We start from the raw sequence: 27,927 nt of genomic DNA, 5'->3' as shown, positions 1-27,927 counted from the left end.
TTAGATAGAATTCAAGTCACCCCAGTGAAGTAATTTTCTATTTAAAACAAAACCAGGAAATCCCAAACACATCTTTAATTTAACCATGCAAAAGAATTAAAACCCCAACAATCATCCATTTGCATAGGTAGCACAAACTAGTTGGCGCTTACTAAAGGCCCCAGGACAAGTCTCACCTAGAGACTAGTTTTGTTCACAAACCCACATGCTACTTAGCAAACACAGTACAAAATATTTAGTCTTTATGTTGATTTCTCCTTTAGCAAAACATGGAATAGTTGACTACAGATTTTATGCCTCAAATACATGAATAGCAAAATAAAAGATTTGGATGGAAATGGGGTTGGGGGCAGAAGGGAAGAAGCCTGTTTTCAAATAAGGATTTTCAACATCATTGAAACTTGGCCACATGCAATTAGTGTCTTAATCTGCTGGCCAGTTCAGGACAGGGACAGATACATAGTACAGAGACAGCTGTGTCCCTCTAAACCACTATTCCTGTATGGTAATCTCCAGTAGAGCTGAAGTTTTTGTGACAAGGCTAAAAGTAGATCTCTGTACTAATGAGCTAGGTAGTTTAACATCACCCTATCTGTAAGACCCGTAGGAGCAGAAGAGATGCACAAACCACTTCAACCATTGGCAGTAACAATTCCTTCAGAGTTCACTTTGAGGCACTTCATATGCAGTATGCACCAGACTACCTCATTTCTATCTGCTCACACATGCTCCTACCACCATGTGAAGACTTGATAGAACATTACACTGCAAATCTTGTGATAAAAGTTAAATCCTGAAGATACTGATATTGAAGATTTTCAAGTTAGTTAAGAGTTCAAATGTGAGCTTCCCTGCAGCATCTGTTGCCTACAGATTACTGTAAGAAGAATGCAAACTGCAGCAGCTTACACTGAAATGTAAGTGAAACCAACCAGTTCAGTTTCACTTTAGTCCAAAGTGCAAAAGGTGCTATCAGTAGTAATTAAGTCTCAGAGAACTGTTCTCCCTACATACGCTCTAAAGAACTAAGAAGCTAAGGAAATTCTAAGGATGACCTGTTGTACAGTTATCTCTGCTGCATTACATAGCCAGGCTCTGACTACTGAATTTAGTTGAAAATACTTCTATTATAGGAGATGATAGCACAGCACACATTTTATTCTCTAAGAGCACAGTATATGAGGGTAAGAGTGCATCCAGATATTGCTGGTTACATTTTTGGTTTTGTCTAGTTCCACCTGCATGTAGTTTTTTGCCAGTTAAAAGCTAATTTGATCTTGTACTTTTGATAGCATTTTTTTGCTCATTCTTGAGCTGTCCATTAGGTGTAACAGCAGTTTTATAGTCATTGTCAGGTGCTTTTATCACTAAGAGTCTGAAAGGTTCAGTTGTTTTCCGAAGTCTCTGAACAACAACAGCATTTTGCAACTTTGCTTCCTCTAGCGTGAGTGTCTCATCTTGCAGCTCTTGAAGTGGCAGTGAAGTAGTCAGTGTGAAGGGAACACTTGCCTCTGATCCTTGATACTTTGTTATGAAGTCTCTCACATGGCTTATTCTGAAGAGAAAAAAACTCAGCATTAGAGCATGTGAGAGCCAATCCCAGCACATACCATATGCACAACACACATTATCACCACAAGAAGAGAATGAGACACCCACTTCATGTAATAGATGATGGCATAGAAATGGAGGAATATAGATGATGTGGTATCCTGAAGTGCCTGATCCACTTGGAAGGCAAGGGCCAACGTTTGCATGCTCTGAGAGCAGTACCAAGGGAAAAAGGATGAGGATCTTATTCTGAGCACTCAAATACTTCACTATGGTTCAGACCATAGTTACACAAGCCTACCATTCCTTAACCAGCTGGTGGAGCTCTTACCTGAGGTTTCTGTAGCCAAGAACTAGAATAAAGATGCCTCCAGCGTGCAGTACATGTAGCAGAACCATAATAATAAAGAAAAAGGGGTTGCAGAAATTGTCTGGATAGCTTATGAATTAACTAGGTCTAAATATAGTCTCCTCCTACCAAAGCAGGTGCAACAGTGAATTCATTACAAATTCAAGCTGCCTATTAAGGTGTGAAGAACCTTGTAACAAGTAAGCAAGACAAAGGTTCTGCTGTGGAAGAATCAGAATTGGCCAATTTAGTTAGAAGATGAAGATGACAGGATATATCTACAGTAAAATAAACATAGTTTCAATGCCCATTCTCTGATCTTGAGGCCAACTGGTAGACTCTGGCTACTGGCAAATTGTTAATCTCATCCTTCCTCTCTCCCATGCACAGCGTAGCACATGGGGTGTATTGTCTCCTGGGAATGGCCCATGACCTGAGCTAGCATCTGAACCAAGCTTAGATATTGTTTGAGAAAATGTCAGTTGGCTTGGAGGAAAGTCATGCTAACAGTTTAGCAGCACAGATGACCAAATTTTCATGCCTTAGCCATACTTACTATGACAGATATAGCCAGCATCTGATTTCTGTGCATGCAGGCCTCAACTAAGAGACAGTGCTTGGCCTTATAAGCCTAGAGCCTGAAAAACCTCAAGCAGGAATACGTTTTTGGTTGGATATTTACAGGTGTCTTTGTGCATTATATGAAAGTTCATCAGTTCCCAAGAGCGACCTGGGCAATTAGTCACCAGCTATCTGCTTTAGGATGAACAAGTTCCTTTCCAGACTCCGTACCCAATGCTCCAGGGTCACACAAACTTAGCAACTGCTCAAGAAAGGACACAATTCAAGAGTGAGTGCTATTCCTACAGCACTGCTCTGCTAGTCGCTTCACTCTCAAGTCTCCTCAAATCCCCACACTGCAGTATTATGCTACCTGCACTTTTGCTTCAGTTTTGTAACTTCAATTTGTCATCAGCGATCAAGTCATATCTAAAGTAACAGTTACTGTGGCATATATACATTCTATCTGCAAAAGGGTAAAAGTAATCAATTTATCCAGGCAGCACTGCAGTATATATCCTACAGGTTATTTACCTACAGTTTAATTAACAAATAATTGACTGTTTTCTGCTTCTCCACTGAAAGGATTACTATACATGCAATCATAATGCTTAAGGATAAGTACTCTAAAAGGATTTCCCCCTATTTCTTATTAGGTCATACACAAATACTGTATACAGCACAAACATGCTGGTCTTGTGGTAAGAGGGTATGTTATGATAGAATATTTAACACAAACTACCTGAAAAAGAGCATTGCATCAGTAAGGCTCTAGTTCTGTTCATCTCTGACTATTTTTTTTTCCACTCTAAAAGCACTTAGCAGCTGTTCAAACTGCTATTTACCATGAAGACAAAAAGCTTCTAAATATACTTAAATGTGTGAAACCTGAAATAATTAAGATAAAGACCTTTAATGAAGTATTTTTAATTAAAATAGCAGTTGATCCTTCAGCAGTACCTTGCAACAGTGTTTCAGTTCATACCTCAGGCCATTAACAGTAATAAATTAATACAAGTTAAAGTTACAGTCATTAACCTTCAACTGCTGAGCTTTTCTTCTGATTAGCCACAAAGACATACACAGTTTATCTTGACAGCAACCTGGGTTGTATTAAATCTGTGATCATTTTAAACTGCTTCACAGAGAAGCACTGCTAACATACCCTTTTCATATGATGTGACTGTATAGTACTGGAGTAATTTCTCAAATTACAACTTTGAGAAAGGTCTCTAAAGGCAGTAGTTCTACAATTTAATGTTAAACAGTTAATCCTACTTTCTCAAAGCTCCTGCATACATATGCTGGACTGACACCTTCTGACATTATCCCCATTCATAAGCCTCTTTGGGAACCGAAAATCTCACTAATTAAGAATTAGACACACTGGATGCATTCTATTCTGTCTATGTTGACATCCAGATGATGACCCTCCCCTAGGCAGGGCACTGCCTCTGGCCCTCACTAGAGGTTTCTCTGGCTCAACTCTGTCATATCCTCCAGCTCCCAGCTGTGGTGCTGTTTATGCCCAATGACTAGCAGGCTTTTTACTAAGCCATTTGCTCCACATGTAGTAATTTTGTGAGATATTTGTGATCTTAAAAGCTGTTTCCTCTAGTAATGAGCAATATATACACTTTGACTTCCGCTAACCTACAAAGAACTCCTACAGTTTCCTCAGATTTTCATTTATGCTTAGCTATGTGCTATTAACATCAGTTCTCATTCCTCTTACACTCCTCTCTTGTCAGCTAAAAGATTTCTCAGAATTTGAAAGGAGCTTTTCTAGATACAGCTGAATAGCAGTCCGATGTTAAATGAACTGAGGAGGTAGATTATTCACAGAAATTAGAGACTTATCACACGTACAGGCATAGGACAAATAATTCAGATGCAAATACGTATCACAGTGCTATAACAAATCCTACCTGTGAGAAACATTGAATTTCTGAATTATCCTTTCCCCATCAGCTAACCAGATCTGGATGTTAGTGATAGGCTCCAAATCATTTAAGGGTACTAAAGGCAGGTGTCTTTTGTCAGCAGGTCCTTGATGATCATCTCTTACTTTAGAGATTATCCTTGGAGTAGCACTGAAAAGAAAAGCCATATGAGGTTATGCCATCTGCGTACACATGTAAGCTTGAATCTCTCTCCAGACCTCTGCTTCTGGGGCTTTCTGTCCTGTATCAGGGTGCTCTGATGACTTTTTTTTTTAAAAAAAAGAAGTACAAGAATACTGACATAAATGTCAGCTTTTTTTTTTAACTGTATGTCACTACTTTCTCTTGCAGATTTCAACATGCTAAAGAATATCAGTCTGCTCACGTTAAACATTTTTACAAGATGGAAGGAAACTTAAATATCAAAGGATTAAATATGAATACACAAGAAATGAAACAGCCTGAAGATTCTTCATTAATTTTTTGTACTCTAATCACACAGGTGAAACTTTAAGGGGTTTGAGTACTGGATTTGCATACCCAATGTTAATTTTCACTGTAATATGATTACAGTAATTCAATTTAAGTGAATGCTGTTAGCCTTGATTTAGATCTCAGCATCATCTATTTCAGCTTAGAAGCATTACTCATCTATCAGAAGAATTGACTTAAGGTGAAAATCCAGGTTGATGCACATAGCACTTGGATTTTGTTTTTTTTTTTTTCCAAGGCACTTTTGACAGCTGACCCTACTATAAGGGCAAATATCCATAAAATGATTTGACAGAATACAGGAACCTCAGTCCAAGTGCATGGTCTTCTAAAAAAAAAAAAAAAAAGTTACTTGCAAAACTTTTTATTTTGAAGAAACATTTAGAGCTTAGTGCTTCTTTCAGGACTAAGCTTGTGCAGCATGCACTGTTTAAGTCATCATAAGGCCTGATCCAATGGGCACATCCTCAGCTCACCTAAGTATAACCACATGTTTGCTTGCAAAACAACAGCAATGATTTAAGGAGTTACCATTTCTTCTTTGAGCTCAGCTGTGGTCACTGACTACATGAACACTTCATGGTGGTTTGGGGAAAAACTGCACAGAAAATTGATGAGTTACTGTTTCTTGAGAGAGAAGTTGGTAATCAATGGCCATAGAATAACAGTCTTAACAGTACTACATCTGCTTCATGGACAAAGACCATCCTTGCATCCTTATGTTCTTGTACCTGTCTTAGTTTAATCATAAAGCTGAAAAGTCACAACCAATTTATTAAAACAAAGATGACTAATGACTTAACATATTCAGGCTAATAAAGTCAGAGTCTTGGGCTCAAGTTCTTCTCAGTCTGAGGTATTTCAAAACCTCTTATCATGCACTGCCTCGTTAAGTGCCCTGACTTCCCAGCTATCAGCTAGTAGAGGCACTTTTTATTTCTTCTACTGAAACTCTGCAAAAGGAATCAAGGAATCTCATTCCCAAGTGAGTGATAGGAGATTCACAACAACTGGAGGCAGAAGAGGGGCACAGAACTGACTGTTATGCATTACACAGAAATCAGCTGGGGCACAAGAACTTGGCACTGACAGATCCTAAGAGGCACAGCTGTAAAACATTCTAGTACTCCAAGTACAGGTGACTTACTATCACCCACCTGCCTCTACTGATTTACTTATCTCACACCCAGCTTCTGTTCATGTTTGAATCTGGAAAAGAAGTTTGAGCACCAGCAAGATAATGTTAAACAGTCTTGGGAGCAGAGTAAAAAAAAAACCCACAAAGTTGAAGTCATACTTCAGTCCAGCAATGATCAGCTTTTGCTGTCTACTTGACCAGTGGCTTTCAGTTCCAGGTTCAGACACTGAAGTATAAGCACTTGTGTGTGAGCTAGCTGTCTCCAGTACAGCAGAGGCTGGAGAGGTAGTCAGCTGTGCAGCTGCCAGGCGTCTGGCTTAGCCTGGGCTGAACTACATTTTAGCCCATCAGTCACAGCTGTAGTTCAGACAACTGTCTCGAATGGATACAGATTTTGGTGTCATTCTCAAGCCAACTTCCCTCACGGTCACATCTCAGAGTTTGTGGTAGGCACTGGAGAGGATTCTTTCAACAGCAAGTACGTGTGAAACCGAAGCCAACACGCTAAGCAAGCTGCAAGAGAAAGTAAGATGTATATTCACCAAGGTTTAAAGCATTTCTATACTCATTAACTTTGCTCTTACAGAACTGACAGGTAAAGCCATCTAGTGGTGGGAGCTTTGACTAAAACCACAAACTGAGAATCTTAAATCTCTTATCAGCCTGAGATCAAAGCATTATCACCCATTTTAAAGGCTTATTCCTTCTATAAGATTATCAGAAGATGAAGTAAACTACAGATCGAAGAGACATAAGAGCTTCTTGTCAATTTTCTGAAAAGAAAGGCATGATACTTAAATCTTGGGCTTTTACCCTGACTTATGGTGAAGAAGCTTGACACAATGTTTTACCTCAATGAGGTTATAGAGCAAGACCACTTTGCTAGAAGGGATTTCAGTCATTTAATTAACATGCTTCTGAGGCAGTCTTTAAAATGCATTGATAAACTTAATAGAAAAGTGCAGTTGCAAATCTTGTTATAATCCCAAATTGTTAAATGTGGCTGAACAGTGGCAGATAGAACAGAATATACCCATTATAATACAGATACATAAGGTATATTGGAAAAGTCCAAGTCTCATTTGTTTCTCCTGTACAACAAAAAGGGAGAGGATTAAGCTCATCTGAGTTAATCAACAAATGTATCATTTCTAGTACCTCCATTTTTCCTCTAACAAAACTTTTAATGAGCCAGTCAGACTGATTTCACAGCGGTCATCCACCACATAATCCATCCATCTGGGAACACTGGCAGAAAATCTATAGACTATTTTAAAATGGTTTTCTGATAAGCTGAAGTAAACTGTTCAGTCATTTGCCTTTCTTGTTTCTGCTTAAGCACATAAATGCAACTATGGAAAAGGAGTTCTATAGTTTAAAACTTGCTACAGCTCTCAGACAGTGCTACTATTTCCTCACAAAGCTTTTCTGCTGAAAGAGTAGCATATGTATGCAATGGACATCTATTAACATCAGGAAGCGAGAACTATTTTATGGAGTAAGAGCACTTACAGCTCATGTTTCCAACATCAGCAAAAATATTTAGTCATCTTTAAAGAAAAGGCTATGACAGCATAACACTAGATAGACTAGCAAGAGTAGATTTTTAAAAAAAGGCATTTTGTCCAGTTCATAAAGGAAAAAAAAAAAAAAAAAAAAGCTGAGCAAATTGTAGGATGTCTCAATGTACAAGACCTCAAATTCACAGAACAGCGTGTTTTCAGGACCTAACTCACCTATCAGGAAGCAAGATCATTACTGTAGGCATGACAAGCAACTGAACAACCTACCATTTAGCACTGGTTAGCAGCTGAAACCCAGCACACTGAAGATCTTTTTGCCTTTGCTATATACAGGTTACTTGTAGATAAAATAAGGTTAAGTTCTTAACCCTTGTTTGCTCAGAATTTCAGTGCTACCAAAAAGCAAGTCTTGCAGAATCTCATCCATCTCTCAAGGGAAGATTTTCCCTATTGACCATATCTACTCAAGCATGTAGCATCTGAATGAACTGTGCTACAGAAACAGATGAAACTGATAAAACAGATACATGCTTCTCTGAGGCAGCCTGGACCATTCATCCTTTAACGTTCTCAGTCTCTTACTCTGCACGTTATTATCTTCTTCCCCTGCCTCATCCATTCCTATCCAGGTCACACTCTCCCTCAGCACAAGCACTGGGCCTTAGCAGCAAGCCCTTTCCACTTAATCAAAACAAGCTGTTCTCTTAAGGCTTCACCACAGTCTACTAACCCCAGGTGGTAGGTCACTAAACAGTCCCACCTGTGAAGGCTTCCTGTAGGATCCTGGTCACTGAACATGTTCTGTTCCCTAGGCTGAAGTCTGCTTTTATAGGCACATATGTCTTACACAACAGGAATATGTGAAGCAGATAATTTGGCTGGAGTAAGCAAAAGTCACAGGGATCAAATACATGAACTCCTGGCCTGCCTCTCTATGACAGCCTTCCAAAATACAATATTGTTTGGTTATAAATCAAAAACAGTTTTAGCATTGTCATTAGTGGCTGCCACTCTCCAACTGCAAGAGAGTCATGGAGTAAAGGCAAGAGGATCACTGTAACACACTAAAATGTCTTACTGCAATAAATGCCTAGTTAAATACTGAGGAATTTTAAGAGAATGTGAAATAACCTCTTACTTCTTCAGTTCCCTTTATAGGATTGTCATACTTCTCATACAAAGTATTGCACATAGAGCTCATGGAAGAGTGACGGCCTCTCAGCTGGAAACAGTTCTGCTAATATTGAGACCTTGAAGTAAGCAAGCCAACAGCATCCTGGCTGTATTAACAGGAACACTGCCAGTAGAGCATGGGAGCCGATTATCCCCCATGCAGCACTCATTTAACACACCTAAATACTGCATTCAGATTTGGTACCCAAAATAAAAGAAAAAAAGATAAACAGGAGACAGTTTCATGGAGGGCCACCAAAATGGCCACAGGCTAGAGCATTCGCCCTACAAAGAGAGGCTGGAGGAGAGGGGCTTGTTCAGGCTGTGGAAGAGATAGTGTTGGGGGGGGGGGGGGGGGACACCTAACAGCAACCTGTCAGAGTCTACAGGGCATCATCAGGGGAAGCCAGGCTCTTCATAGAGGGCATAAATTGAAACAAGAGATGTCTAGACTGGATATATGGAAAAATTTCTTTCCCATGAGACAGTCCAGCACTGAAGCAAGCTGCACAGCTTCCACTCTTGCAAGACTTCAAAGCCCAACTGCATAAAAGCCTGAGCAACCTTATCTGTCCCCACAGCTGACCCTGCTTTGAGCAGGAGCTTGGATTAGAGAAATCCACAGGTCACTTTGAACCCAAATGATGAGATCCTTTATCATAGGTATAGTTCCCTTCAGCTACTCAATCACAGATTCCATCAGACTACTCACCTTCCTAATCTGTAACCATGCCCAGAAAAAGGATGAAACATTGGCTTTTTCGATGACAAATACGCCTTATCTTTTTTATCTTCCACTTTCACGTCTACCTCCTCCTTATCAAAAACTTTTCGTAGCTCAAAAGGCAGTTCCCTTAAGAAAAAAAAAAAGTCAGAAAAAGAACCACTATACTGTTTTTAGTATACAAAATAGATTAATGATTAATACCTGCTTTTTGTTTATCCTTTCAAGGATGATGCTTTTAAGAAAACCGACTTAACTCTTAGCAAATACCTGTGAAGTGTATGACATACAAACAACTTCAAGTTCCTGAACTGAAAATTAACTAGCAATTGAACAATAAAAAAATATGTCATCATGCAAGTTGCTGAATGATGTTTAAATTTACTCAGCAGTTACCACTTCAAAGCACATGATGTGTAGGAAGTTCAGTATTGCCATACATTGCCTCAAAAGGTTCAATTATTTTACCCCCATAGTAAAACAAGAAGAAAAAATAAAATTGGCTTTTAAAGAGAAAGAACTGAGTTTAGACACAATGTGTTTAATTGCAAATAAACACGAATCTCGGCTTCTAAAAATTAGATCATCACTAATAACTACTCTTTAGTGCAGTAGCACACCACCTTGGTAATGCTTTATTTGTGTTAAGCAGAACACAGCAATGCCTTTGTCTATGAGCTCTGATGCAGATACTACATTTTCAGGTGGTGGGGCTCAGCTGGCACAGGGGCTGTACTAAGTGCTTCTCTACCATCAACGAATATGCAGGAACCATCTTGTAATTAGCATCTTCTCAAGCAAACAGTGGAAGAAAGCTGGCCAACTTTTGGTGCATGCATATTAAGAAAGCAAAGGGCTTTAAACAGTGTGGTTAATTGCTACTACAACTAACACAGGTCACAGCCATAGAGGAGAAATAGAATGTAGAGTCAGTATTTGTGATGGGCTAGCAAAGTATGGAAAAAACAAAAAAATACAATGGCTTAGTAATTTCACATACTTGAAAAGGAGATACTATATTCGTCATAAAATTATATTCTCCTCTCCAGTTGTATGGGGTGAGGAAACTGACTACAAATTAAATGCTCAAAACTACATTGGCTTGTATGGTCAATCTGCTTTTTTTAAAACAACACTGAAAACAGTAGCAGAAATCAGGATACCATGCTAATTTTTAATGAGGATAAAAGTAAGATTGCTATATACACACAAATGACCGAAACATCAAGTTTATACTAGGAAAAATGTCTGAAATTTAAGACTGATCAGAGTTTCTTGATGTTACATGGAGCAACTGTATCCATTTAAGGCTTTTCAACAATGAAAAGAACACAAAGACCATAAAATCAGAAATGCTCAACCACTTGGTGCATTGAGTTTGTTAGTCAAAGTACCATTTCATCAGTAGCTTTTACTGTGCACTCTGATTTAGTCTTTATTTCATTCTGCACCTGCTGTGCCCACTACCAACACTCACTTTTATCTATTTTGTCAGCAACTGTATAACTACTGCAACTCAAAGCTGTATTAAACCTGTTGATATTAAAACAGCTATTAGCACTGCAGGAACCGAGACAGGCAGTGGCCTACGCTCCCACAGGGATACTGCAGTGCAGCAAAACCAAGCAGCTATGTAAAAAATTTAGAGCATAAGCTAAGTGCTATCCAGAGCACATTAACTCAGCCTGATTAAGAACACAAAACTCACTTACCCTTTTTTAATCGAGTCCAAGAATTGCTGGTTTGCAACATCAGTGTAGCTCCTAAGTTCACCATCATTTACTGTAAACCCATTTTTCCAAAGTTTAATGATTACATCAACCTATAAAGTAAGAACAATTCTCATTATAACACTGATGTAAAACAAACTTGACATACCCACAGTACCCTGTGATTGTAAATCATCCACTGCATGGACTAAAAACAGAGAGAAGGCTCACTATAATCTGTTTCAGCCCTGCGCCAACAGGCATAGCAACTGCAACGGTAAGTGACATTTCCAAGTATCTTGTGTCAATCAGGGTTAGAAATAAACCTTCTCCCAATCGTTTTGCTTTCCTAGGTCAAGAACACTCCTTCAATTCAGCAGCAGGGGGGTGTGGGGGGGTGGAAAGCTGGAAGATCCCAGCCAGCTGCAACTCTTCAAGAGCTAATTTGAGAGCACACATGCCTGGTGTTGGAACACCAGCTACCAGAATAGTCCAGATGGGGATTTATTAGGGTAAAGCCTTGTTCTGATCATTCAGGAGGATTTTCTGAAAGCAAGCCATTGAGATAATGCATGCAGAAGCCTTTCACTCACAAAATGCAGCAAGCATCAGAAAATTTATTTTCAGACAGTCATACTTTTATATTACCCTGGAATTTCTGGGAATATTCAAAACCTTGGTGTTGGGGAATGAAAAATTAAATTCTCAGTAATTAACTTTGTCAGAGAACATTTACTACTTAGACTTGTAACCTTCACACTGTTGACTGATATCTCTCCAACTTTAGCAGGGATATATTTTGGATTGCATTTTCATATTTATGCATTGTAACATTTAAGGACACATTTCACCATCCAGGTCTGATCCTTAAAATAACCTTGTCTTGACAGAAATTTGGCCACATACAAGGTACATGAAGCAGGTACAAATGCAGAATTCACCTCAGATAGAAATTAGTTTGTTGGTAGTACTTGCTCATTTCCCCCCCCCCCCCCCCTATTTTGCAGTTTGACTTACTAGGAGATGATTGCTACATAAATACACAGCATGTGCAAAATACTGAATATAATTCTTTCTCTTTTGGTTGGATAATCTGTCAAAAAGGTACGCAGCACTCAGCAAGATTAGATTCCATTAAGAAGTCTTGTGTCTCATTGTATCAATGCATATGAAAGGAGTTCTCATAATAAGGTTCCTCTATAGTGAGCCAGTATGGAAGTTTAACATGGACTATCCCATACCAACTTCCCCTTTAGACATTGACACAAGTACTGGCATGGAACATTCTTTCAGAACCACAATTTAAGGTATTGCTCCTGACATTCCTTTTCTCCCAGGCTCAGTTGGGGATCCGTGAACATAATTTCCAGCAACACCTACTCCAAATTTCTCCTCGACATCTTTGTTCTACATGGCCTTTTCTCTAGTCCTTTACCAGTCTTTAGGGAGTAACAGAAAAATATGAAAAGGGCAGGATCACTGAGATACAAACTCATGCCAGACATCCCACTATTACCACAACTACACAAATGAGAGTACATGAAAAAAAAAAAAGTGCTATGCCTCTGCATAAAAAGGCTGTAATTCTTTAAACAACTTCTTATGTAATAGTTGTCATTCCTTGCACCTGATGATCAGCATGGTCTCCTACTAATAAAGCAGAAGTGCATTAGCCAATGCCAGCCTAAGTCCTAGAACAACATTAAAACCACTATTAAATAGCAAGAGCCAGAAGCATGGAAGCACAGGCCTGGTTGACTATGAGATGCGAGACTGTTCCTACTGCTGTCTGAATTCTGCATGCATTTATTTACAGATGTACTGGGTAAGACTGCTGGACTGCTTGCATTTGTTTTCCAGAGTACTCCTGAAGTGCTGTTATGTTAACTGTGAGTATTTTTTCTTTACTGCCTACCTGGTTCTTGACTGTAGTTGGGGGCATACATATAGCACCAACCTTCTGAGCTTCTTCAAAAAGATTATCTACAAAGTAGTCACGGTTTTGTTCCCTACCATTCAATATCTGATCATCAGTTCCTGATTTACACATCCTGCAGAACAAAGACATAAGTAAAAATGATGCCTTGGAGAACACATTAGGAGACAAGCAGTTACCCTAGAAGTGCAGTACCAAGAGGTATAAAAGGCACCCGAGCTTACTTGGTTATTACAAAACATCAAGTCAATTTTGCATTGTGCCTTTTCTAGAAACTTCTTACAAATCTCTGACTGCTATTATTTGCACTTCAGAAGCACAAGTTAAAGAATGACAGTAGAAAATGTGAATTCATCTATGCAGAAGCTTCTAAACTTGGTATCTGAGCAAGGAATGCAAGTAAGATGATTCATACTTCTAATTCAGACCATCAAGCCTTTAACTGAACACCAATGAAAGGCCGCCTTTAAAGCATTTCCATGATACAAGATTGGGTGACTTCCTTTGCTGTAAGTTTTAAAAAACACATACAAGAAAATTGCCCTAGGATTTACTCCCCCACCCCCACTTGAACCTCCACATTCCCAGCACCATCACAGAACCACCATTACTGTCTTTGAAAGTGCATTAGAGAAACTCAAGAACAAGTGACTCAAAACCACTTGAACACACTGAAGAAAAACAATAGAAGACTTCAATACTGTGGAGACTGCTACAGTAGATGCATCAACCATATCTTTTTATAGAACTCTGTATACGTGCCAGCTGTTTGTTAGATTTTCACCAATCAAAATGCAGAAATATGCAACCAGAATGAATGATTATCTTTCAGTTTAGGTTCTTTGCATAGTAAGAGGATTATGCAGCTTTTAGTAAACATTGCGGGAGTTACTCTTGTTGGAGATTCAGAAAAGTCTATTTTAAGCAATTCAGAAAAAAAAAATTCAGCTCTTGAAAAATATCCAGTTTTACATAAAACTCTGCATTGAATTCAAGAGCTGCAATGCTTACTTGAATGGTAATTAGATACATTTGCATAAAACTGAATTGTTTGCAGCACATATATGCAATACTAAGAATCCCTACAGATTAACATCTTTAAACAAAAGAAAAACTCAACAAATTAAAGAAAAAAATTCAGAAGTATGCTGTCCCCATTTTACTTTTCCAATAGAACAAAAACTTGAAGTGTTAATCTAGGTATTCACTATGCTTTATCTGGAAACATAACTGGAAAACCAAGTACCTCCATATAAAATGTAGAGGTGCACAGTGAGTTAGCAATTCATAAGGCTGCCTTTCTATTTTAAATTAAAATATCTATGCAGCTTCTTGCATCTAGAAAACATTCCAGGTATGTGAAAAATCTTTTAGCAAAACAATATACTGAAGTTTAAAAAAAAATATATGTGGAATAGGTAGATACAGAAAAAAAATTAACATAAAGGCTGAAAAGTCATGACAGGATACAGACAGCAATAGGAAAGTAAAAGGAAAAAGGGGGTGGGGGGAAACGGCACCTACCATTCTTTCTTTACAGTTTTGATATTGTCCATGTCTTTCATTCTGGTGCTTTGCCTAATTATGGAAAGAAAATGGTTTTAAAAAAAATCCGAAACAAAACAAAACAATCAGACAAAATGCCCAGCACACTTTGCCTCCTTTTGTAGCTTTATAATTTTTCCTGCGTTGATAGTACATTTAACCAGAAACCTCAACCTCCCCCCCCCCGCCACTAAGTCTCCAGATGGTTCTTTGTTTTCCTGCAGTTTCTAATTTAATGACACATGAACCATGCATTTGTTTCAGACATTCAAAACGAAGATTACTTTTTCATAAACACACAAAATAAATTCCCCAATAATCATGTGAATTGAAAATACATGCCTGTATTTATGCTAAGCAAAGAACAAATCTCACAGTCCTTTTCTGAGTGGCATGATTTAAACTCCCCTGATTTTTTCACAACACTAGGAGACAGTTGCGGAAAAACTGCACTGCCACTGCTGGCATTCTAATGACCTTCACCTTAGAGTGCATTACCAAAAGGTCCAGATTTGTCAAGTCTCTCTTCCTACCATACCTCAACATATTGGTGCAGCATCCCAGAAACTGTGAATTAGTATTTGTGGTTCACTGTTTAGCTGAAAAGAAAATACTGGATTTGCAAGTACTAAATATACTATAGGATTAGTCTGCCAAATCAAAAGAAATGAACGCCATACTGATCTCATTACAGTCACTTCCCAGCTCTCTGAAAAAAAGTTAGAGAATGTCACAAAAAGCCTCCCAAAAACACCCTTAAGAAAATAAAAATCACTCTAAAATCAGACAAGCCCCCAGGAAAACAGAAATTTTAAGCTGCAACTGTGTTTAAAAAGTTATTCCTGAAGACTGACGCATACAGGTTACACAGATGATGTTCTGCTCCTGGCAGATTTGAGACTAAATCATGATACTGTGCATGGCTTTTACAGAGTGTCAAACTAAGCAGTGACAACCACCATACTCCTGAAAAAGTAGTATGCACAGCAAGACTAAAATTTTAAGTAGTCTTGACATCTAATTTAACAAGATGGAGAGGTTAGGGGGAAAAAACATTCACTGCAGCACTAACAAAAAACCCGCAACATTCAGTTATTCAGTACTAATTCATGTTCCTCAGGACGTTGGTATCAGTATTCTTTCATCGTGAAAGCTAAATCCTTGTGACACACATTCTGTAGAAATGTATATAAGCTTTCAGAAAACAGCCCTAACAGCCAAAAAGATTCAGTCAATATGTCCATAACAGGTTTTAAAGTTTAGGCAGCCTTCAATTTAATGTGGTTATGAATTAGCTCAAAACATTATACTAAGCACACCTTTGGCATGTCACACAATATGCAGTACAATCTTGGTTTTGTTCTTTTTTTGTTTGTTTGTTTGTTTTTGTTTTTTTGGTTTTTTTTCCTCTCCACAAGTGTTCTGCCAGAGCATTACATATATCAGGCAAGCCTGTGCTGGTACATTATGACCTTAAAAGCATATCTGATCACTGTACTTGGAACTTTGTACCTGCACTTGAAAAAAAATGAACTTTCAGTATCAAGTATATAAGTGAACTTAAAGAGTGCTTAAAAAATACAATTTTTCAAACTTCTCCCAAATGAAGTTTTAACACACTTTAGCACAAAGTTATGTTTTGTGTTCTGTGTTAACGTGCTTATCTTGTAGTCTTTCATTATTCAGTAGTCTACGCCCCAAAGCAACAAGAGCCACCTCCAGCCATCTGCTTTTGTTGATTCTCTGTGACTTGTCATCAGAGCTGTTAAAAAGAGACAGACACAATGAAGCAGCTCTTCAAATTCATTCTTTTGCTACATTAGGCTGGCCTCAAATGTGCATGAAGAGTATTCAAAACTGGTCAGCTGTGAAAGTCGCTGCTCCTTCTAAAGTACACCACCAATTACACTTAGAAGAAATGTTTATGTTGATATATCAAGGTAAAGAAGTCAGCCTATACTGCATATTGACGTTTATTATGACCAACAAGCCATGAAGAGATAGTGATCAGACTGCTCTGCAAGCACTTTAGCTCAGCAAGCCAACCCAACCAGCAAAAACCACGTCTCCCTCCAACTTCTGACAGACATCCTTAGATGTCACTTAAAACACTGAGGAGCTTTGGTACATTTTTTTTTTTTTTGTGCGTCTGTGATAAAAAGTATCACAGAACTTAACTTCCACCTCTGGAAATGAAATTTAAAACACAGGAAAAAACTGAAGCTGCCAGCAGCCGACCACAACTACACCTGATCACAGCGTTAGGATACTCGGGGCTTTTCCTGACACAGACCAGCTTCTCCTGCCTCAGGGGCTCAGTATTGTTCAGCCCACACCCCCAGTTATTTTAATGCAAGAAAAAACTGAAACTACTTTTGATGCTTTCCTTGCTCTGAAGGACAGATATTTTCAAGGAAGCCCACACACTCCTCTCCGCCCCATGAACTTATTGGTCTTACTAGCTTTGGCAGAAACTAAACTTCTCAAGTTGAAAACCACTCACAGCAGAGCGCAGTCTATCACTACACCACACAGAAATGATGACTGAGAACTGCACCGCACCGTGCGACAAACAAGCAGCTACAGAGAAACGGCAAGTGCAAATTAAGAGATGAGCATTAAACCTAATGGCCTGAACGTGACTGATACGCTCAGGTAAAAAACGCAGCAGAAACGTTTCCACCCCCCAGCTGTCTAGAAGGGCTAGGCATTTTGGAAAGAAACGTGTCCCCGGGCTGCCAGTATCTGAACTTCTCTGAACCCCCTATACACGAGTGGGGGCTCTGCCCACGCAGCGCAGTCCCACGCAGAGCGGAGGCTCCGCGCCTCCTGCCAAACCCACTGCCCAAAACACGCCCTGCCCTGCAGCCCACGCCGGCACCCCGGGCAGCAGGGAGGTGTTTTCAGAGAGAGACAACAACGCGGTAGCAAAGCGGAGGAACGCCTCGACGGGTAACTAACACCCGCCTCGCCCGCGCCGGGGGACGCCTCACGCGGGACGGGTCCGAGGGCCGCCGGCGGAAGCAGCAGGAAGAGCTCAGCTCACTCTTCCTCTCGGGGCGGCCACAGGCGAAGTTCAAGCCCCGGTCGGTGCTCAGGGGGCGCCGGCTCGGCGGAACGCGCGGCGCTCCCCGCTCCCCCGCCGCGGCCCGGCCTCTCCCCACAGCAACTCACCCGGCGCCAGCCGCCCCGCCGCGCGCCGTGCGCCTCGCCCCTGTCCCGCGCCCCACCGCGCACGCGCGGCCGCCAACGGCCGGAGCACCCGGTGCCCCCGCCCGGACCGGGCGGGGCGGGGCGGCAGAGCCCCGCCCCTCGGCGGCCGCCATGTCGAGGGGCTGAGGACCCATGCGTGTGGGGTGCGTGGGGTTCGGCACGCGCTTGTGCGGGGCAGGGGAAACGCAGCTTCCTCGCCCTCCCGGAGGAGCCGAGTCCCCCTCGCACCCTCGGAGGGCAGCGGGGCGAAACGTCCGGGCGGGACCTGGCGCGGCACCGCCGCCGCGGGCTGCTGTCACCCTTCGAGGGGCGGATAAACCTCTCTGTGCCAGGCCGGCGTGTTTTACTGCGAAGGCAGGTTTGTCCTCCTAGACTGAAGAACAAAAGATACAGTTTATACGTAAAGCAAAGGACAAAAAGCGGCATTCAGGGAGCGCCCACAATAGCAGAGAATGGGCCCAGTGTCTCGGCCAGACGGCTGCGCCCGCACCTCCGCTCCAGCCCCGCCGCGCTGCGCCCACGGCCCCGCCGGGGAGCTGCCCCCGGCTCTTTGTCTTTCCAGCCCCGCGTAGACGGCAGGAACAGCCGCGCACCGAACCCTTCGGGGTAAGGAATGCCTCATTATGCTGGAAGGACTAATTAAGGGCGAGTGTTGACGTATTTGAACAGGAGCTCTGCCGAGGCCTTGCACCGAGGACAAAAGAGCGGCGCGGTGGCTGGAAAGCAGAGCCCCCCGAGTTCCCGAGGGTACATTAGAAGGGGGAAAAAAGGGACGGGGTCGCCCTGGCCGAAGTCCTGCTCTGCGGGCCGGTGGTGTGGGGAGCTGCCCACAGCAAACACCGCGGCAGGGCGAAAGCCGTGGCTCCCCACGGGTCACAGCTTGCACCTGCATGCTTTGCAACAAGGTGTTGGGTTTGGTTATTTTTTTTTTATTTTATTTTTGTTTCCCTGCCCACCCGCCAAATAATTAGCGATGCACTGTAAAACGTTTAGAATTAAGCTAAATTGAACAGCTACAATTATCTAATTAACATTAATTAATGGAAAATCCACTGCGAATTTACAAGTGCGATCAAAGATAATTCCAAAAGCAAAGGTAATACTTAATTGAATGTCGTTCTTGTGTAGGAGCTGTTTCTGGAATCCCTTAATTGTAACAAAATCACATTCTTCAGAAATACTGAAATAAGATGCTCAGAGTTCAGTGAAGGTAACAGAAGTAAAATCTGACCCTTGACAGAATTCCTTCCTCTTTGTAATCCCAATGCACTAAACCTTTTGAAGGAAGTTTGGATTAATCCTTAAATTTTAACTGAATGAGATCTAATTACAGATCCTGCCTATGAATCTTCAGGGAAAATATTAAAGAAATTTGCCTTTTGTTTTGGTGTAAAATACATACAGTTTTATCTTTCAAAATACAGATTTCTGAGATTCTGTTCTCCCCGTTTCTGTTTAATGTTTTAAAGAACTAAATTTTTGGATAGAAGGCACTTGTTTGTTACAAGTGTTACTGATTCTATTAAAGGAGGTTTTATATATTTAGAACTTGAAACAAGAGTATCATACCACTGTTGAAAAGTTCAAGGAATTTACAAAGCTCTAGGTAAAACTTAAGAAATTTGTTTTGCAGTGCTGGACTGTTTTATATTTTCTTTCAACACTTTAAGTGCATTGGCTCCATTTCATTAAACACAAAAGTTCAGTAATATGCTTAACCCTTGCTTGGGGCCCCTTTCTGCAAAAATTTTATAGACCCAGAGGTAAGCATAGAAGGTGGCAAGATTGGACTTACCTGATGTAATGATGCAGGCTTCCCAACTGCAATCACATATTGATTTAGAAGATTAGGTCTATTACTGGAAATCAGAGTACAGCTGGAGACATGCTGACCTACTACAATAGGAATTGGTGTCCTGGTGAATTTAGTGGTTTCTTAAAAGCTCTTCTAAGTACAGCTGTTCTCCCTCAGGACTGAAACTATTGACAAAGCATAGAAGTAAGAAAAATCTTATGGATGATATTACCGTGTCTTCAGTATAACTTAAAAAATCAGTTTTTCTTCAAAGCTGGAAGTTTTCAAGTGAGTGTTGTTACAATCAAGAGGTCACTAAAATCCTTTTAGACTCTGTGCATTTCATACAGCTTATTCTCTGGCAAGAAACAGTACACGAGATGAACAGAAGCAAATGGTCCTTTTCTTACCCTGTGGTGAATAGAAGCAAACAGCCCAGACTGAGTTCACTGAAAAAAACTCTAACAGGGTATTCATGAGATGAATACAACCATCTCATGCCCCTTTGTCAGGAGAGATCAGATGCACTGGTGTGGAAGATAGTAACAACCCCTTGTTTTATAATATAGGAGTGAATTTCAGTGTTGACAAAGTAAAGCAGTGTTTCAGCTGTCACCACCCATCCCGTCAAGGTCACAGAAGAACCAGTGCACATAGTGTATCTAAAAACAGGCAGAAAATTCATTTTGAAGGGAGATTTTCAAACCATATATTTAACAAGATTAACCTATGCCAGAGGAAACCATCAGCAACCTATAACTAAACATCTGCACATCGGCTATATTGATTGACCTGAACTTGAGGTAGCAGTTGTTGCCTGAAGCCTTTGGCAAGTGTATGCATGTAGAGCTGGAACCGAATGGGAGGGAAATGGGACTGTAAAATAAATAGAACAGAATCTGGTTATTCTGTACTTGGCAATTCCACAGACAAAGACAGCACGTTCTTCTGCACAGCATCCCTTTCCCACACACTCCTTGCAGGAGTGTTAAACCTTGTAGGCTGCCACACAGGGAGAAATAGCTTAAGGAACTGATGTTTCTGGAAAGTTAGCTGCGCAATGGAAACGTGAGTCATTGTTTTATGGGAGATGTTTGGTGAATCAGCATTCATGAAGAGGGTGTTACCCCCATGCAATGAAAGGAATATCCACACATGCTGCTGGGCTCTTGGACTGCACCAGAAAACAAGAACACAACAAAAGTGAATATAGCTTCAATTTTAAAGTAATGTGGAATGCATAAAGCTGTGAAAAATTCACGACAGCCTGAGCAACTGTTTGTACCAGATAACACACATTTGGAAATAACATATGATGTAAATTCTCAAAAAAAGACACTTCTAGAGTGAAATTACAATCATGATATGGGAGTATAGTTTATGAGAATCGTTCTTGGATGTGTAACAAGAAAATAAACTTCTAAGATTGTGTGTGAGGACTAGGGAGATTTATGAGCAAATAATGTTTCCGATGGACTTCCCATGTGACCTTAATCAAGCAATTATGGATTCATATGCTCCTAAAGCTTATCTACAGATGTGCTAATAAATGCCTATTTTTATTGTAAGCCTTTTAGAACAGAGTCTGTTTTTTACTACAGAGCTATATATCACCCAGCATAGTAACAGGCTGGCAGTACTACTTTCATATGATTAATGATCATAAACACCAGAGTGAGATGATTTGCCACTTTTGTCTAAGATGGAAGCAATTTACAGTCTGAATGATAGTGAAAAACACACCCTACAGACTCCTGGCTTACAATATCATCAGCCTGTGAGTTTCACACAATTATTAGTATCAGAAAAACTATCTACTGTAACCTCAGTTCAACGGGAAAAATGTTACGGAAGCTAATGGCTAGATGTGATGGGAAGATAATTTTGAAATATTAGGAGGTAAGTCTTACCACTCCCATTTAATGGCATCTAAGAAGTCTACTCTCTGATCCCGCTTCAAGTTGCAGTGATGTTATCTGTTATAGTGTGGAAAACAATCTTCAGATAGCTGTGCTGATAACAGGACTGAACGTTAACTATTTCATTCTAAAACATTATACAGTTAAAAATTATAATGGTAGTCTTCAAATAATGGACTATCTTTAATCACATTGCAAAATGCTTGCAATGTGGAGTGACTGTATTCAAGTTCAAGGCAGTATCAATCCTGACTGCTGGACACTGATTGTTTGAGGTTTCCAAATTTATATCCCCTGGGCATATCTCTGTAATGGACAGTTCTCAGAGGAGAAACCACACAATCTTAATTTCCTAAGAACCCCCCAGGAAAGGATTTAGAGCAGGTTTACATGAGCAAGATCTCTTGAGAGTTTTTTATTTTGAGATTCAACTGAAACCAGGATGAGTTGACAGCATGACAGAGAGGAACACACGAGCTTATAAGTAGAGTCCTGAAAAGATGATTTGATTTCCATTCTTTGGAATGTTATAGCTATTCAGAGATACTGAAAAGTAATCGCTGGTAAATTGCTCATGATTGAAGCAAATGGTAACTCACTGAATAGAGTCCTCTGGTCCTTACTAGGCAGAAACTCTCTACAAAAGTTCTGAATAAGGGATGAAGGACTTTTTTTTATTGTAACACATTCCTAATTTCTTTGGAAAATAAGGACAGGTAGCAACAAAATCTTCCATCTCCAAATATTTCTTGTGCCATTGTATACTACTGACAGAGCAAAGGCGGCTTTCTGTCCTGGGTCATTTTTAAACGTCTCTACATTGCTAAGTCCCAGTAAGATTTCATTCCCCAAGTCTTGTTTAATGGAAGGAGATTCTTTTGCTCAAGTACTTTTTAATGTTTTTCCAATTTCCCAGTGGTGTACATGCCACAGCAGATGTTGGGGCTTCTTCTCAATACGTTTCAGATATCTTCACCTTCTTTTCTGAACAACGGGAGATAAAAGGGTGTTGAACATTGCTGTAAGCTTCAGCATTTGTTATAAATTGGTTCCATTTGAAATGTAGTCCTACCCAATGGCTTTTATTTTGAGAAGCATTTAGACATCTGTAAGACTAAACTACAAATCTTGAAATTGAATCTTACTGGGAATGAGCTCTACAAAATTTTGACATAGCACTTGTGCAGTGTGGCTCCAATCCTTCTCCCCTTCTTTTCTTCATTGTCTTTTGCTACTTGGAGTTCTTACATTACTTTTTTTCATAAAGCTTTTCTTGCATACAGACACCTGAAGACGGTCAAAATAGGTCTGTCCTGTCTTCATATGACTCTCAAAACAACAAATATAAAAAATGGGAACAAGTAAATTATTGGATTAGTGAAATTACTCTAAATCCATTTCTACAGTAATTCTTTCATTGTTAAACCACATTTAAATCTTTAAGTATGTGTGATATACAGTATTAATCCTATGTTAACATGTTCTCTGTACTACAAACAAAAATTCCAAACAAAAGTAACAAGCAAACCTTGTAATTTATGATTTATTGATTTACATTGTCAGTACTAAAAATGGTGCTGGATCTCACATAGAAGCTATAAAGCCATAAGCTGTTTCAGGCAAAATATCTAGCTGCACCTTGTAAGAGGAACAAGACAACTAAACTAAAATGAAATAAAACCATCTGTGAAAAACAATCTAGGGGGTAAACATCCAAAATGAAGCATGTCTTCACATGTTCCCTACTATGCTAACATAATGAGAATAAAGCACTAAAAATGGTTCAAAGCAGTGAGCAGGGATTTTTAACTACATCAATCCCTCTACAAGAGTAGTCCCTCTGGCGTCATAAAGAGTTCTCACTTGAGTATGGCTCACAGGAATGAGATCAGAACACAAGAAGAAAAAAGGACACAATTATGTTAAAAATATTTAGTAAATATAAAATAAATACTTGCGGGTTTTCTGTCGCTTCAAGCAGATCTGGATAGGCACCCAGGAAAATTAATTTGCTTGCACAATGACTGAGTTTATTTTATTTTTAAGAAATCATCAGCGTTCACGAGAGGAGGAGTGCTGGTTTGAATCAGGCATGTTGCAAACAGATGTTTTGCAAGCTTCCCCAAACAGTCCTGCCAATGCATTGCAATCCTGAGTTATGACATCCTCTATAACTGCTGCAGTCTGGGCCCTTTTTTGGGCCATGGATTGATCTGTTGGTTTTCCCAAAATGGGGATGATATTTTTGTGATGCATACAAAAACTTGAAGATTAGGATACTATTTTTCATTTTCAGTCCAACGTAATTTGGACACTGTATCTGAGTTATGTGGCCTATCAGTAGTACAGGACAGCAATGGAAAAGTGCATTATTTGTCATCACAAGACTGTGATACTAACTCTTAGCTAACAGATCTCCTGGGTCATTCCCACAGTATGTTTAGTAAGGAACAGTCTCTTGCAGTTGCCTTCTATTCCTACTTTTGAAGGATAAAAGGAAGTGATTTCCAAATACCATCATAGGTTTTCAATTAAAATGCTCCTTTAGCCTACAAGTGTATGAAATGGCTACATACTTTCACAACCTTCAAACAAATAAAGAAACAAAGGATATGAAACAATCTCATGGAGCAAAACAACTATACTTTTGAAAGACCCTGCAGATTCTTGAACAGGAGATGAAGTACTGTTGCTAATACTGACTAAAAGCTCTAAATAGAGAATGTCAGATGAGAAAAAGGCCATAGTTCCTGTGCTGAAACACACTATATTTTGGAGTATCTCATAAAAATGAAAATTTGTCACTGTTCACGGTAAGGAAATTTTTGCTTGAAAATCTAAATAGCCCATTTTCTGATTATAGATCCTAATGTCATTGTTGCATATTTTATATTTTTAAGTACATGCTCTACCATACTTTTTTGGACTTTAATCTTGAAAGATGTGGGAGTACGCAGGTAAAGCAGAATAGTATGTTTTTACATTTATTGTTCTTTACTAAAACATTATGGCTCTTTCTATCTTTAAACAATAAGAATACTTTGATAAGGCTTGCTGGAGCCTAACAGCCTGAGCCATGGGATCCGTAATTTTATTATTCTATTCTTTTTCGTTAGAGGCAGAAAGCACTGAAATAACTTGCTGAGCAGTGCCAAACAAGTCAGTATGAAAATTTAAAGGTTGAGACTTTGTCACCTATAGCTCTATGCTTGCATTACTTGGCTACATTTCTTTTCCAAAGCTTTTGGTTTCAGGATTTATGTGCAGGCACTGCGATATGTTCAATAAAGGGCAACAAGTTGTGGGAGAGGAGCGACTCTTACTGCACATCAGTGAGAAGTGATTGGATTATAGTTCGTCAGTAGTCTGGAAAGCATTTAGGCATCCAAAGTACTGTAATACATACTATTATTACCTCTAAAATGCGGTTATTGGATCTGTGATAGAGGAGGGAGGTGAGAGAAAAATAAGCTTTCCAACGACTGAGCAATCAACATCAAATGCAAGTTGAAGCAACCGGCGAGATGTTATCAGTGACTCGTATGGCAGGCAAAGCAAGGGCACATTCTTGATAGCCCGGCTATCAAGAGGATTTCTTAACAGCGAGACTGACCAGGCTGTGAAAGTTTTCCACGGAAAATGGTGGAGATCCTTGGAGGATCTGTTCGACTAAGTTGTCACGCCAGTGACCGGGAAGAGCCTACCTGGGCGAGCAGAGCCGCCAGGCTCAGCCGCTCCGCCAAGGTCCCGGGGCAGAGCGCCCTTTTCGGCTGTAAACGGTGCCACTTTCACCCCCCGCGACCCCGGGCAGCCGCCTCTGCCCTGGCCTTGAACTCCTCACCTAAGCGCACCCCCAGCCCTCGGCTTACACCTTCAGGAGGAGGCGGCGGCTCAACCGCCCCGCCGGGTTATGGCGGGAGCGCCGGGCCAGGCCCGTCCAGCGGCCCGCCGGCTCCCGACAGGGTTCGGGCAGGTTACGGCCCGGGCCCTGGCGCCTCAGCGGCCGCTCGGGCCCCACCGCGGGGCCGCTGTCGGTGCCGCCGCCGCCCGGGTTCCTCCGCTCCCCTCAGCGCCACAAGCCAGAGCAACCCCCCGCCCTGGCTCCCCTGGAAACCGCCCCGGCTGCCGGGAAGCCGGCGGTCGCTGTCCCTCCGGTAGGGGGGCGGGGGGGGGTGTGTGTGTGTGTGAGGACCGGTCGCCCCGCCGCCGCCCCGCTCCCCAAGGACCCCGGCCGGGGGCCACCATCCGCCACCTCCCCCGCGGCGCCCAGCGCCAGGGGCCATAGAGCGCGCCGGCTACGTGCTAGAAAGTACGCAGCGGGGGCCGCCTCGGCCTGCGCGCGGCGGCCGCGCCGTTGCAGCGCCCCCTGGCGGCCACCGAGGGCCTCGCCGCGGACCGAGGAGAGAAAGGGAGAAGGGACAGTAATGGCGGCCAGTTAGTGCGAGGCTGAGCCGAGGAGGCGGCGGCAGCGGCGGGAGGAGCTGGCGCGGCTCCGTCTGTGGCTCTGCCCGGCGGACCGGCTTCCCCAGAGGACTTTGTTTCCTTCCTCCCCCCTCCCCCCTTCCCCCTCTCCCTCCCCTTCCCCTCCCTACCCGAGCCCCCGCCTGTCCGTCCTCCCTCCTCCCTCCGCGCCGGCGGCGGCAGCGGCGGCAGCGGCGGCGGCCCCCCGTGTCCCCCCTCCCCGGGGCCATGGTGAACACCAGGAAGAGCTCTTTGCGCCCCCTGGGCAAAGCGGCGGCCGCTGCGGCCGGAGCCGGCAGCCATTTCATCTCGTCCCGGACCCGCTCTTCCAAAAGAGGCACCAAGGCAGATGCGGCCGGGCTGGAAGAGACGGCGGCAGCGCGGGTGAGGACCGGCGGATTCACGGGGGTCGGGGGAGGGAGAGAGGCGGCGGGGGGGGGGGGGGGAAGGGGGGGGCGGCAGCGGCGGCGGCGAGGGCCCTGGCCGGGGAGTCGCTGGGGACAGCGCCGCCGGTGCCGGGGGGGGCGCGGGTACGGGAGCTCGGGGAGGGGGGGGGCGGGTGTGTGTGGAAATTGCCGAGACGGCTGTCGGCATGGGGGAGGGAGGAGGGACGGCGGAGCCGGCGGGGAGCCCGGCGTGAGGAGGGACCGTGGAGCCGGCGGGGCGGCGAGGGGGGGGGGGGGGGGTGGGGGGGGTGGGTGCTGCGGAGAGCTGTCCGCCGCGTCCCAACTGGGTTCCCGGCTCGGCGGGGAGGAGAGGGCGGTCTCCGCCGGGTCGGCGGGAGGCGCAGGCCACTGACAGGGGCTGGGGGGGGGGGGGGGGCGGCGGGGGCGGCCGGGGTCGCGGGAGGCGAAGTCGCTGCTGCCGCTGCCGCCGGTGTCTGGGGCGGGCAGGGCCGGCGCGGCGGCGGCCGGCGGGGGTCCGGCGGCGGAGCGGGGCTCCCCCTGCGGCCGCGCCCGGCGCTGCGCCCGCTGCCAGACAAAAGTTGGGAGCTGCGCCTGCCGCAACTTCGCAGTTCTCCTTCCCACCCCCCAGTAACCTCAGTGCGGCTGAAGCATCGGGTGGTCGCGGCGTCTTCGACGGGAAAAAAGCCGATGTTTGAGAAAGGTTCCCCCGTTTTTGTGACACCCAACTCCCGAAGCGGGGAGGGTGTAGTTTTGTCGTCAGGTTTACGTGGAGTGTTTTCCCGACGGAATTTATAATAGCTTTGCTTGTACAGTCTAATTCTACGGCCTGATTTTGAAAATTAACATTTGGTAAAATCGAATGGGAAGAAAGAATTCGGGAGCCCCTTCTTTCCCTTGTCGTCTCTTAACAGATTTGTTGACAACTGCATTTTTTTAATTATAGGCAAGACTTTTTTTTCCTTGAGAAAACTTCACTTACTGCTTTGAAGATTTAAACTAGTGGTTAGAATTGCCTGATATGCATACATATTTTAAAAGCAATATAAATGTGGAAGTGAAAATTGAGGGTCAGAGCGTCTGACAGTCATGTACCGACTGACCATGTCCCAGCCTCTGCTAAGGAGGAAGTTAATCAGACAAGTAGAAAAACAGCAATAGCAGCCAGAGACAGATCTGAAGGGTAACACTAGGAATTGTCAGAAAAAATTTTGCCCCATCCTTCTAGTTTTAAAATACTAAATAGAAATAAATCACTGACTAGACACTATACCTTCTGTGCTCTCTTTCAGTTATTTCATGCTTCACAGATCTTCCCTTCCCCCATCTTATTTTTTCCTTGTTGTCCCCTATTTCTTCCTTGTTTAATTTCAGTAGACTCATGGGGATGCAGCACCATAGCTGTAAAAAGCTGTTCTGCTTGTTCTAGTGTGCAGTTTCTATTTATTCATATCGTGGGTTTTGTGGGTTTGTGAGGCAAAGTTTGGTGTA

At 42.3% G+C, this 27,927-nt stretch overlaps 2 protein-coding genes across 7 annotated transcripts in view; one reads left to right on the top strand and one right to left on the bottom strand.

Annotated features, from left to right (window-relative positions):
• Nucleotides 1-60: 60 nt before the first annotated feature.
• UBXN2A (UBX domain protein 2A) lies at nucleotides 61-27,810 on the bottom strand. 5 transcript variants are annotated; one of them, XM_033005055.2, is made up of 7 exons: nucleotides 27,710-27,810; nucleotides 14,624-14,677; nucleotides 13,079-13,214; nucleotides 11,167-11,276; nucleotides 9,443-9,583; nucleotides 4,390-4,554; nucleotides 61-1,555 (listed from the first exon to the last, which is right to left on the bottom strand). In XM_033005055.2, exons 2-7 carry the CDS (start codon nucleotides 14,662-14,664, stop codon nucleotides 1,267-1,269), a joined length of 882 nt encoding a protein of 293 aa, XP_032860946.1. In that variant the 5' UTR covers nucleotides 14,665-14,677; nucleotides 27,710-27,810; the 3' UTR covers nucleotides 61-1,266. The 5 variants fall into 5 exon arrangements, with proteins under 5 accessions (XP_032860946.1, XP_032860943.1, XP_042659451.1 ...); XM_033005052.2 differs by lacking the exon at nucleotides 27,710-27,810 and adding an exon at nucleotides 19,653-21,213; XM_042803517.1 differs by lacking the exon at nucleotides 27,710-27,810 and adding an exon at nucleotides 17,819-17,893.
• Nucleotides 25,955-27,927, top strand: part of ATAD2B (ATPase family AAA domain containing 2B) — a 77,342-nt gene continuing 75,369 nt past the window's right edge. Inside the window, exon 1 of one of the 2 annotated variants that reach the window (XM_033005051.2) lies at nucleotides 25,955-26,416. In XM_033005051.2, coding sequence (XP_032860942.2) covers nucleotides 26,261-26,416 — 156 coding nt within the window. In that variant the 5' untranslated portion in view covers nucleotides 25,955-26,260. The remainder of the gene's footprint in view (nucleotides 26,417-27,927) is intronic. The other variant, XM_033005048.2, reaches the window with a different exon arrangement.

The sequence above is a fragment of the Tyto alba genome, unplaced genomic scaffold (genome assembly GCF_018691265.1).
Source record: "Tyto alba isolate M040663 unplaced genomic scaffold, T.alba_DEE_v4.0 Super-Scaffold_40, whole genome shotgun sequence".
Lineage (NCBI taxonomy): Eukaryota > Metazoa > Chordata > Aves > Strigiformes > Tytonidae > Tyto > Tyto alba.
The sequence above is the reverse complement of the archived record's forward strand: the minus strand, read 5'-3'. Positions and strand labels throughout refer to the sequence as shown.

What these genes read in the sequence shown, in the direction of transcription:
- UBXN2A (XM_033005055.2), bottom strand. Translation starts at nt 14,664, where the DNA reads ATGAAAGACATGGACAATATCAAAACTGTAAAGAAAGAATG. An exon ending in CATGGTTACAGATTAGGAAG is followed by an intron (nt 4,555 to 9,442) that starts GTGAGTAGTCTG and finishes TTTTCTTTTCAG; the next exon opens with TGCTACTCCAAGGATAATCT. An exon ending in AAATTCAATGTTTCTCACAG is followed by an intron (nt 1,556 to 4,389) that starts GTAGGATTTGTT and finishes TTTTCTCTTCAG; the next exon opens with AATAAGCCATGTGAGAGACT.